The sequence below is a fragment of the Tiliqua scincoides genome, chromosome 2 (assembly GCF_035046505.1).
Source record: "Tiliqua scincoides isolate rTilSci1 chromosome 2, rTilSci1.hap2, whole genome shotgun sequence".
Classification (NCBI taxonomy): Eukaryota; Metazoa; Chordata; class Lepidosauria; order Squamata; family Scincidae; genus Tiliqua; species Tiliqua scincoides.
In genome coordinates, this window is record NC_089822.1 from 210693037 (window position 1) to 210705120 (window position 12084).

The 12084-nt window shown below is 42.6% G+C and overlaps 1 protein-coding gene across 1 annotated transcript in view; it reads left to right on the plus strand.

The window, feature by feature from the left end:
• The window catches only part of SHISA5 (shisa family member 5), a 42521-nt gene extending 31751 nt beyond the window's left edge, over positions 1 to 10770 (plus strand). Inside the window, exons 4-6 of the mRNA XM_066615938.1 lie at positions 2869 to 2987; positions 3362 to 3580; positions 7699 to 10770. Coding sequence (XP_066472035.1) covers positions 2869 to 2987; positions 3362 to 3580; positions 7699 to 7769 — 409 coding nt within the window. The 3' untranslated portion in view covers positions 7770 to 10770. The remainder of the gene's footprint in view (positions 1 to 2868; positions 2988 to 3361; positions 3581 to 7698) is intronic.
• The last annotated feature ends 1314 nt before the right edge of the window (positions 10771 to 12084 follow it).

The window sequence follows — 12084 nt, forward strand, 5'->3', positions numbered from 1 at the left end:
TTACACTCTCACATAACACCAGAACCAGGGGACATCCACTAAAATTGAGTGTTGGGTGAGTTAGAACAGACAAAAGAAAATATTTCTTTACTCAGCGTGTGGTTGGTCTGTGGAACTCCTTGCCACAGGATGTGGTGATGGCGTCTGGCCTGGACGCCTTTAAAAGGGGATTGGACAAGTTTCTGGAGGAAAAATCCATTACGGGTTACAAGCCATGATGTGCATGTGCAATCTCCTGATTCTAGAAATGGGCTATGTCAGAATGCCAGATGCCAGGGATGGCACCAGGATGAGGTCTCTTGTTATCTGGTGTGCTCCCTGGGGCATTTGCTGGGCTGCCGTGAGATACAGGAAGCTGGACTAGACGGGCCTATGGCCTGATCCAGTGGGGCTGTTCTTATGTTCCCCCACCCCCTCCCCTTTTAAAATGTTGATATAAGTTCCAGGAATTTGGAGCCTGTTCTGAAGCTGTCAGATGGCTTCCTGCAGTCTCTGGGATGAACCAGTTTGCATTTTGTGACAGATTTTTGGTTTAAAGTTCAAATAACTAAACTGCTTTCAAGTACCTCACAATATTGTGGAAACATCACTACAGCTGAATCTTAGTATTTTAGTATTTAGCTTGTATTAAGTTGAACCAGGTCATTGACAGAAACCACATTTTTGACCAGCTGAAGTTTATGGTCCATGGCATAAGTATGAAGAGAAATATGCAACTTAAGGCTAATACTGTTATTGTGGTGAGAATATTGTGGTTTTTCACTTTTTTGACTTTCCTGTCTCCTAAGGCAGGGTCTCTCTGTGGGTCATGACCTGATTGTTGGTGGGTTGTGAAGGTCTAGCTGATAAGTGGATAACTGAGAACTAAATGCTTGGAGCCCTATGGAAAGTGAAATTGAGCCATATTACGTGTTTATTCATGAGCAGGCAAACTTGCCTTAGTCTATTGGAAAGGGCAGGTTGAGAGGAATCCAGCAACACCAGAATGGTCTCAATCTGATGAATGCAGTTACCCAAAAACACCTGAGAAGGAAGCCCCTCCCTCCAAGCTGATAAATGTATTGAGCCCTATGAAAAGTGAAACTAAGCAACATGTTCATTTTTACTTGTGAGTAAGCAAATGTACTTGGCTCATGGTAAGGTCAGACAGAGAGGAATGCAAGGCCACCAGAATGTCCCAGTCTGATGAAAGTGGAGCTCAACAAATGCTCTAGAAGGCAGGCCCCCTATAAAAAGGCCCCTGTCTTGTAAAAAGAACAAAACAGAGGCTTGAGCTGGTAAGGTGATTTTTTTTTTCTTTTTAAACTTGTAAAGCTAGGGGGTTCTGATAGTGACATGCTTTAAATATAAGAACTTAAATTGAACTGGGCACTAGGTAGGACTGAAATCTTACTGATTTTGCGGGGGGGGGGGTATTATTGCAGGCAGACTACAGAGAAAATTCAGTTGGTGGAACAGGGCTGGCTTCCCCTTATTTAATTATTTGTTTTAATTTAATTATTTATAATTATTTATTTTAATTTGCTTGATGATGTCACTTCTGGCCATGTGATTACTTGTGGTGGGTCCTGGATAGATTGTCATTCTAAAAAGTGGGTCCTGGTGGTAAATGTCCTTGTCCTACGGAATGTGATGCAATCCATCCGCTACCATCTGGCTTTAAGGCTCACCCCCTCTCCCAGATTGTGGGGCTTCCTCCCATGCTGGGAGGGAGGTATCCCAATAGGTTATCTTTCTGTCTGAATCCCTCTAGCCTGGGGCGATGGTAGTGACAACTACCTTTCCACTTTAACCTCTATTCAAAAGGGGGAGATGGGAGCAATGTAGTGGATCCCATATTCCCCCACAACTGTAGATGTTTTATTTAGTTGTAGCTATTTTGTGTGTTCAGCTATAACTGGAGAATGTGATTTGTTTCAAAAAGTGAAAACTGAAGAGATGCAGGGGAGAAAGAAAGGTTGTCATCTTCGTAGCTGAGAAGGCAGTTATGCTCAGGCTTGGCCGCAGAGGAAATGGTGCCTGGCATTTCCTATCTATCTTTACACAGACCCACACACCTATCTATTGCTGCTGCTATCTTTACACACACCCACACACCTCATTTCAGATTAGAAAGAGAGAAGTGACAGTGGTAACCTAAATAACTGAGGAAAAGAGAGGTGCCCTCTTAACCCCCCCCAACCACCTGTTCATGGAAGAGAAGGTGGTGGTGACCAGATGAAGGGCTCATCATGCTTGGTGGTTACATATAATACTCTCCTTAGGGATCTCTGACTGGTGCCAAGTGCTTCTTCCATTACCACGCTTTACCATTACTTTATTTTACCACTAAAATAAAGAATTCTTTATTTAAGAATTCTTTAGCAAGGCCTTAAAACAAATGCTGGGTAACTGTGTTCTGTTGCATACCAAGGCCAGATCATGGCACTCCTCTTTGTTTCTTTTTTGATACAAATGTGCATCCATGTCTGTTTCTGGGCTGATGTGTGCGATTATTTTTTGGACAGTGATTTCTCTCTGGATCATACACTTGAGAATTAAGGCCTCATAGGTTTTTTTGTAAATCTCATTCTTAGGACACATCTTTAAGGGAAAGCTGGGTTTGCTCACTGATGGTTTGTTTTCATATTTTTATGTCCTTAATCTTTAATGTAACAAATTAGATCAGATGTCTGCCCAGCAAAGATTAATCAGTAAAATATAGTATTTTTATGTGACTTGTCAACATTCTGTTTAAATTGAAAATTAATTCCAGTTTTGTTGTACCGTTGTGTCACTTTTTACATGTGTACTGTTTTTATTGTTACTTTAGAAAAAAAAAATTGTGACATTCAAAACTTAACCCTTATGTATCCTTTTCTCCTCCAGTTTTGGAACTTTCTTAGCAATTGGAATCACGTTATTTATGCTCTTCGTAGTGACCATCATTCTCTGCTTCACCTGTTCTTGCTGCTGTTTATATAAAGCGTGCCGAAGGCAACCACGGCGTAAGTACCCTCTCAAGCCTCTATTTTGTTTTTCCAGGTATAATGGGCCCTCACTTTATAATGGTGATTACAGTGGCGGAATTTGTGGTCATGGGGCCAGCGTTGCAACTGAGTACAGCACATGTATGCTGTTATACATCCTTTAGCAGGGCCAAGATCTTGGGTGTGTAGGGAGGGTAAACCTTTAGTCTCCTCCCCCCCCCAACAGAGCATGTAGTGGTAATGATTGTAAAATGAAATTGCTAGTTGTACAAAAAAAGGGGAAAAAAGAGAAATCACCTTGAGAAGTAACTTGTGTGTGTAGCTTGTGAAAGAAGGAACAGGGAATTATTTGGAAATGTTTGCCTTCCTCACTATTGTTTCATGTGTTACAGCTATTGTGACCACCACCACAGCTACAACTGTGGTTCAGGTGCCATATCCCCAGCAGCCTGGGGTACCAGCAGGTTATCCAGCAGGAGCATATCAAGGTTATAATCCTGTCCCAGTGCAGCCACCACATGGAATGCCAGCAGCACCCTACCCGACACAGTATCCTCCACCTTATCCCACACAGCCTGCAGTTCCACCAGCCTACCATGAAACAATGGCAGGTAAGCACAGCACATCTGTTTTGTGAAGGCAATTGAAAATCATTCATTTTCTTTCTCTAAGTTGCTTGAAAACAACATGGATTACATATATGTTAATTGCTACGTATAATTTAAATACATATAATTCATTAACTTGCATGTTCATTGCTACTTTTTTGGAGAGTTGGTATGACATAACAGCTAAGCCACTGAGTAAGCTTCAGATTGTAAATTCAGTGATGTGACTCTCTTCTTTTGCCATAAAATTACCAGCTTGGCTTTATGGAAACCACTTTCTCTCAATCTTGGCTCTCTAGCTGCAATGTGACAAGACTTACAGCACAATCCTATCTTGCGCTGAAACGGGCAGGCCAGGGGCCTGCGCTGTATCCAGCACAAGATAGGGCCCTGAAATGGCTCAGCCAGAGGTAAGGTGAAGCTCTTCCCCTTACCCCTGGATAAGCCACTGTAGCCCCAATGGGTTTCTTTGGACTTGTGCCACCTCAAGATGGCATAAGTTCGAAGAGAGTGGAGCAGCTTGAAGCCACTCTGTGCTGTTCGGGAATGGGGGTTGGGATCCGGCATAAGAGCTGGGTCTGAGCCCCACCTCCCTTTCCCTGCTCACCTGCCTCTGGGACCGCCCTCCCCCCCAAACGCCTCCCTCCCACCTCCTCCCCACCCACCCCAAAGCCTTGTGTCAGCCAAGCTTGGCCGACACAAGACTCCTTCCCTGAGTCAGCGCGGAGGCTAGATTCAGCCTCCGTGGGCCAGTGTGTGTCCATGGGCTGGCCCGGCCAACTCATGAAGAGGCACAAAGTGCTTTACAGCATGTTTGTGACCCGTCTGGGCCAGCACAAGGGACTTGTGCCAACCAAGTCCGGGTCAGGATTGCGCCCTTACTGCGGTTAATGGGGAGACCCTTCGTCCTTCTAGTCTGTGCGGGTAACTCTGCCATTCTGACATTTGTAACCTTCACAAACCTTCACAAACCTGTGCAGCATGGCCTTTCCCAGTTTGAAGAGATACTTGGCCAACAGTCTGAGGCTAAGAGGCAAAGAAGGAAGGCCCACAGCCAGGGAGACAGACCAGGGACAGACTGCACTTGCTCCCAGTGTGGAAGGGATTGTCACTCCCGAATCGGCCTTTTCAGCCACACTAGACGCTGTTCCAGAACCACCTTTCAGAGCGCGATACCATAGTCTTTCGAGACTGAAGGTTGCCAAAACCTTCACATCCCTTAGAAAGCTCAATTCAGGTTGTATATTATTATTGTGAAAGAGAAAAGCTAGCTTCCAGTAAATATTTCAGTCTGTTTTTCAAAGCTTCCTCTTTTCATTTTCCTAAGTGCTTTTTTATAAGAAACATAGGAAAGTTTTCCCTTATGACAACCTTGTAGGTTTCCTATTTCACACCACATGACTAAGTCATCCATTCACCAATTTAAAACCACCGCAGACACCCACCTATAAGTCGATCTCACAGATAAGTCAAGGGCAGGTTTTGAGGCAAGAATCATAGAATTTTCTATGACCCTCGGATAAGTCGGGGTCATAAACTTGGGGTGGTGGTGGTTTGATTATAGTTTTGTCTGATTTTATTCTAGGCCAGATCTTGAAAAATAACCTACCAGTAATTGTTACCTAAGAACTGACGGTCTCTAATTTATTAAAAAATATAGTAAAAGATCATAAGATTCATTTTTATTCATAAACTTTTAAATTCTGGTCTTCACCATCTTTTTGTAAACACTATAAACAACATACTAATAGAACAGTGGTTCCCAACCTGGGGTTCATGTACCCCCAGGGGCACTCAACAGGACCTTTAGGGGTACTCGAAAGAGAATGGAATAATGGCAGTGCTCCAGAATGCCTTGCAGGGCCAGCAAGGCAGGAAGGGAGGTAGCTAGTTGACTATGAAAGCCCCACCAATAGCTAATTTTTGGTGATCAATTCATGTATGAACCAGTGATTGAAGACCAGCACAGGAAAAAAACTAAAACATAAAAAAAGTGATCTATCACTCAGAATTTCTCAGGACATTTCTGGTGCAAAACAGTGCAAAGGCAGAGTCTTCTGCTCCTAAGCCAGAAGCTCAACATATAACATACAACTTAGAACACAACTGGGAGTGTGCAATTCAATTCATAGCAGAGACAAGCAACAGCAAATGGCCGTGACCAAGTGCAGCTGCACATAGCTGAAACCCTATTTACTCAGAAGCAGACCCATTGCTTTCCCTGGGTGTTATTCCTAAGTAATAGTGCTCTGAATTGTAGTTTGTGAGACATTTGATGGGAGTGTTTCCACTTTCAGGGAAGGTGCATCCTGCAGCTGCAACAAGCCCACCCTGTCTCCTCCTCTTGATTTACAGCAGGATCAAGGCTGTCGGGGGGTTTCACTCTTAAAGAAGTGGGGTGATTCTGGGGAGCCGGTTCAGCTCTGCTCTCTGCCTTGGGGGGATGTTAGAATGGAAACTGCTGTCTGCTGCTCTAATCAGTTTCCTGGTCAGTTTCCCTGATTGCATGGCTTGTAAATAGGGGGCAGAGAAAGAGGGACAGTGGGGAAGGGAGAAGAGAAGGGGGCACAGCAGGCGAGGAGAAGGGGGAGAAAACAGTACAACAGAGTGAAGGCTGGTGGAGGGAAGAGAGGGGCTGGGGCTGAAGGGCAGAGAGAAGCAGGCAGACCAGGAGTGGGGGCGTGTGGGAGGGAGGGAGGCAGTGTGGGGGGCTCCCCTCCTCCCTCTGCTGGGAAGAAGCAGATGCAGAGCTGTAGACTCTGCATGAAGAAGCGGCCCTCCCGTCTCTCTCCCCATCTTCAAGCTATGATCTTTTCCTGGAAGTAAACCCCATTGACAGTAATGGAACCTACTTCTGAGTAGGCATGCACTGGCTTGGGCTCAAAGGCTGCCATCCTATGCGCACTTTCCTGGGAGTAAGCCCCATTGACGGACGCGCTCCAGGCTCCTGCTCCCCTTTCCTGTCCTTTTGAAGACTAGCAGGGGCGGAGAAGGAGGAAGTCAGAGCAAGGAGACCAGGCTCGGGGAGCCTGAGCGGGCGGGACTGCAATGCCCAGAAGCAGCGAGGAGGAGGGAGCGGCAGGTGAGCCGAGCAGCTCTGTCAGGCTCCCTGCTCCAGGTGGGAAGCGCACGGTGGGGGAGCGGGTGGCGCCTCAGCCTCCCCAGCAGCACCACTGCTGCTCCGCAGTGTGCCTGAAACAGCCCTGACCCCAAGTCGCCCCGCAGATAAGGCGAAGGGTAGATTCAGGAGCAATCTATTGGGACAAATTTATCACCGTATAGGTGAGTATCTATGGTATTTCTTGAAATCCCTGATCCTTTGAGTTTTAAAGTTTTCACATTTAACAGAGAAACATCAAAATGCCATGATCAATGTGTTCTAACCTCAGCCAAAATCTGGAAAATCAATGGAATAAAAGCATGATTGGATTTTACAATAACCTCTATTTCATGTGCTTTCATTTTGAGTAAAAAAAGAGAATGATATAAGAAAATAATCCAATTGAATGTAGTTGTGATGACCTGAAGAAAGAAATGTGTACTCTCGCTACTGTATATAAAAATTCTTCTGTCGTATGATTCAGTTTCATATTGAGATCTTCAGAGGAGACTGTTCCACATGCCATTGTTGTCTAAGGATCAGTTGATATGCGTATGGAACAGGTCCTTCTCCATGACAGACCCTGGCTGTGAAATCTGTTCTCCAAATGTTTAAGGGCCCAATCCTATCCAACTTTCCAGCACCGGTGCAGCTGCAATGCAGCCCTGAGGTAAGGGAACAAATGTTTCCTTACCTTGAGGAGGCCTCTGTGTTTGCCTTCCCACCAAAGGAAGCTGTGCACACCATTGGCACCCCATTGGCACCGCTGCACTGGCCCTGAAAAATCGGATAGGATTGGGCCCTAAGACACTAAAAATATACCTGTTTGAACAGGTGTTGGGGAGGTAAGAAGGTTGTTCAAGATGGTTTGAGTTTGCTGCTTGATGGTTGCTTCTTTATTTGACTGATGTTTTTGATTTCACTTTGTGTTTAAATATTAATTTTGTTATGGATTATATTTACATTTTAGCATTAACTGCCTTGGTACCTTGTATATTTAAAATGTGCTCTTGTTTCACAGGTGCCGGAGCTCCTGTAACTCAACCACCTTATAACCCAGCATATATGGATCCTCCAAAGTCTACTTATTAAATGGACGTATTGCTGTTTTCTTCAAAATGAATCTGTCTTGTGGCGGCACACTTTAAAAAAATACTACTCTGTTACACGGGAACAAAATCTCAGAAATGGTCTGAATATCACAATTCAAATGTCTTGAATATCACGAGAAAAGGATCCTTTACTTGGATTTTGCTTTTTCTATACCTCGCACAATTAAATAGTTTATAGGTCTAGTTAAAAGAGAGTGCTCCTGATAAGCAAAGTAGCTCCAAGCATTTACTGCCATTATTTTTCTAGTCATGATTACTGTTCAGAAAATGAGAGGTATACCTTTACAAAATCAGTGCAAACCTGAATATTCTTGTACCATTTTTTATTATGAAGTTGGGTCTAATGAAAAATACTTCCAAGGCAGAAGTAGTCTTTTGTAGAAGGCTGTTCAGCCTTTGGCAAGGAATAGTTATCCAATTTTTTGTCTTGTGTGCAGTTTTTGCATGATCGTTTACTACACTATAACCTCTCCCAATTTTCAGCCGTATGTGTTCACCCAACAGATTTAGTATTCCATTTTAATGCTAATAAGACTCTTGCTGAAATTATACCAGAAGTAGAGCATCTAAGTTCACATTGCATGAGTGAACATGAGGAATATTGAGAATTTTAGTTGCATCTTTTAGTAACAAAGTTTCACAGCAAGCAAGCTATTAATGCCTTTTAAGAATAATATTTTTGTTATCTAAAAGGTGTTCTCTTCAGTCCATCTTGTATGTGGGCTCAGATCCTGGAGTAAGTAACTGTAAAAGAATGTGCTATTTGTTCCAGAGAATAACAGCTAGTCTTGATATCTTTGGTACACCAGAACTGACTAGAACGAAATTGAACAGTTCAGAGATTCACCTTCAGATTAAATGTTCTATTTCAAATATTATGCAAGAGAAACATCTCCAAAAAATCTTTTTAAAAACTAAAATTTCCATATGCCCTACAACCCTCTGTTTGTGTTCAGAACTGTAATTGATTGATTGGACTCTTGGCAATAACTGACTTGTATTTGTAAATGAAGAAACACTTGTTTTATCATTTGCAGATCACCATTGCTGGTGTACTTTGAGCACTGCAGACTCTACATGCCAGATTATAGTTTTAAAATTGCATTCAGTTGGGCCTTTGAAAGCAACCTAAAGTTAAAACAATACTTCCTTTTAAAAAAATTACTTCTGCCATGGGGAAAATGGAATTAGACACCTAATGGAAGTCTGTGTCCGACAGCCTTCATGCTTGTATATGTCATGTTTGTACTCTGCAAACATTTCAGCAGTCGTCATATACTGAAAAGGTGTAATTTAGGGCATGTTATTACTTGAAGTTTTTTATTATCTATCCCCTTTGCTATACATATTATTCTAATATTAATATGCACACATGCCTAACATTTATTTAGGATGCACAAAATGAGGCAGGGACAGTATTATTCTTCTGTTTGTTACTTTTTTTCTGATGCTGCAGAATACAGTGGGTATGAATGAAAAAGCAGACTGAGCTATAGGATAGTAAATACCAAACATTAATACATGGCATAAACAGTGTTGTCATTTTTGCTTAGCCAGTCTGAGGATGCAGGCATTCAGAATGAGTGTGGCACATTACAAAAACATTGCAAACCATTAACAGACTTGGCAGGTTTAACAGAAAACCATGAAGAGGAGGCAACCCGTCAGTCCAGTCCTATTTTTGGAGCGGCTTTTCTTCCATTCCAAAAGAATGGTATACCATTCTTTTATACTGTTATGGTTATAAATCTTGCATTTGTCCTTGTGAGCAGCTTGCACTTCGACTGTGACTGTAACCTTTGTGCCTTCTCAAGATCTTGTATATTTTTCACTGTATTTCTCTTAAGTTACTGATAAAAGAGCAAAATCTTTATACATAGGCGTAGACCAGTTCCATATCTGTGTGTATTTGTTCAGATTATACTGTAAAAAAAACATGTCTGAATGTAGTAATCTGGGATACATTTCCCTCGCCGTGAATTTTCATTTGTAATGGAAAGTCCTGTAATATATGTGATTTCTTGGTGACAAAGAAATATTTAGATTTCCATGTGTTATAAACGGACATATTTTTAAGCTTTACTTGTTCCCTCCTTGATGTATAAGCAGTAACAAAATGCTTTAAAAAAAAACAAAACTTTGACCCTACCTCTCTCAGGAAGAGTAGCAGAGGAGTAATGGTAGGTCTCCTATATCAACCAGGCTAACCTAGCCATAATGGCAGCATGGCTGAAACCCTGTATACTCCCAGGTAAAGTTACTGTGTGTCAGAGTATAGCCCCACCTTCTCATCACTATACTATGGTGATAAGGCATATCAATTATGTTGAACTGTGTGGTATTGTTTTGAATATGTGTGGTTTCATGAAAGCCTTTCTGCTTACTCTTTCCCTTTCATTCCCATTACCAGGTAGATAGTTGTCACAAAATCTATCATGCATCTTATGAGTAATTCCTGCTCCACTGTGATCGATCTAATATCGATTCATGTAGACATATGAGTTAGGAGGAAATTGAATGAATATACAACTAAGAACAGAACATATCTTTCAAAGTATTTGCTTGTGTATTGCTTGTAATTCTCTGTTGGCAATCCTGCAGTTACTCAACATGAGTTTTCCTGAAGTTACTCAACATGAGTTTTCCTGAAGTCATGTGCTATACATGAGGAGAGGATTACGGCCAGTCAGATTGTGTCTGTATAGCAAATGTTTTAATTCGATTACATTTTTTCCCCCTCACTGGAGCAGAAAGAAAATGGAATTTAAGCTTTAAGTTATAGGTGTTCCATTTTTTACTTGTGAATTCTGAAAGTGCCTTTTGCAGAATTTTCTAAATGTATTCAGTATACTGTTATCAATGAGCCATGCAATTCTTCCACTTTTTTTATAACCCTGCTTTGAATGTTTCTCATAGTAAATAAAACCTATTCAAAAGGTTTGGCATGATGCATTATTTGTAATAAAACAGATTTATGCCAATACACACTTTAACCTCATCTTTCTAATTGTGCTAAAATTAGTATGGTTTCTACCTGAAAAACAGTAGATCCAAAGAAAATCAATTGCACTTAAATCTCCTTAATTCTGCCCAACCCAAAGGTGTACATGGTTGATCCCTGTTGCATATATGCAGTATTAAGCAGAAATGGCTCAATCTCAGTGGACTTTAAATTAGCAGGCTTTACATTTATTGGGAAATGAAACTTCTGGATTAGAGCCTTTGAGATGTGACAGACACTGGAGAATGACCTAAATTGTACTAGAATAGAACAGGGATGTCCAAACTTTTTGGCAGGGCCACATTATCTCTTTGACATTGTGGCAGGGGCCAGGAAAAAATTTACATTTCAAATTTGAATAAATTAAAGACGGAATTTATATGAATGAATGAAGGTCTTGCAATATCTCGTATTTATACAGGTATTTATATACCGCCTTTCTTTGGTTGTCAGATTTCTCCTCAGACTTTAATCCAAGGCGGTTTACATAGGCAGGCTGTTCTAAACTCCCTTAGGGATTTTTACAATTGAATAGTTCCAGTCTTTCATAGAACTCCTCGTTGCAGCTGGATTCCTTCCTGGTCTGGCCTCGCTCTGGCCCTTCGCCTCCCACGCTCCACTTGACGGCAACTCCTCTCTGCCACCTAGGGTGGCTCAAAGCCTATAAGCCTTTAAGCTCAAAGCCTATAACAGGCCTTGTACAAAGCAAGGCTGGCCTTTCCTTTGCTGCCGCTGCTGCATCACAGACATGAAACAGCAAGCAGTGAAGCGAACCCTCATCCCACAGCTCACACCGGAGGCTGAACAGTTGCCTTCGCACTGAGAGCAGTTGCGTCGGGCCAGCATGGGCTCCATCAAGTCTCTGGAGGGTCAGAGTCTCATTGGAGACTGGGAGCTTCCTGCGAGCCGGATTGGGAGTCCCTGAGGGCTGCAAGTGGCCCCTGGGCCAGGGTTTCGGAACCCTTGGTCTAGAACATTGAAAAGATCTCCATACTTTCTCTTCTAGTGAGATTAATAGGAGACGGGCAACCTGATCCAGTCAGACTATCCCTGCGTGCTCCAGATTTACCTCCGGCTCTGAGCATCACAAAACGTGTTATAAGGAACTATAACAGCAGTAAGGATGCTGGGCCAGCACCAGTTGGTGCTGGGCTCCTGCACCAGAATGATAGGTTGTTGTAGATCTGAGGAGACCCGTTGTGACTCCCATTGCTCAATGTTTGTTCCCTTACCCTGGGGAGAACACCAGCCACTTCCCTATCCCATAGGCAGTGGGGTCACTAGGGCTCGCATT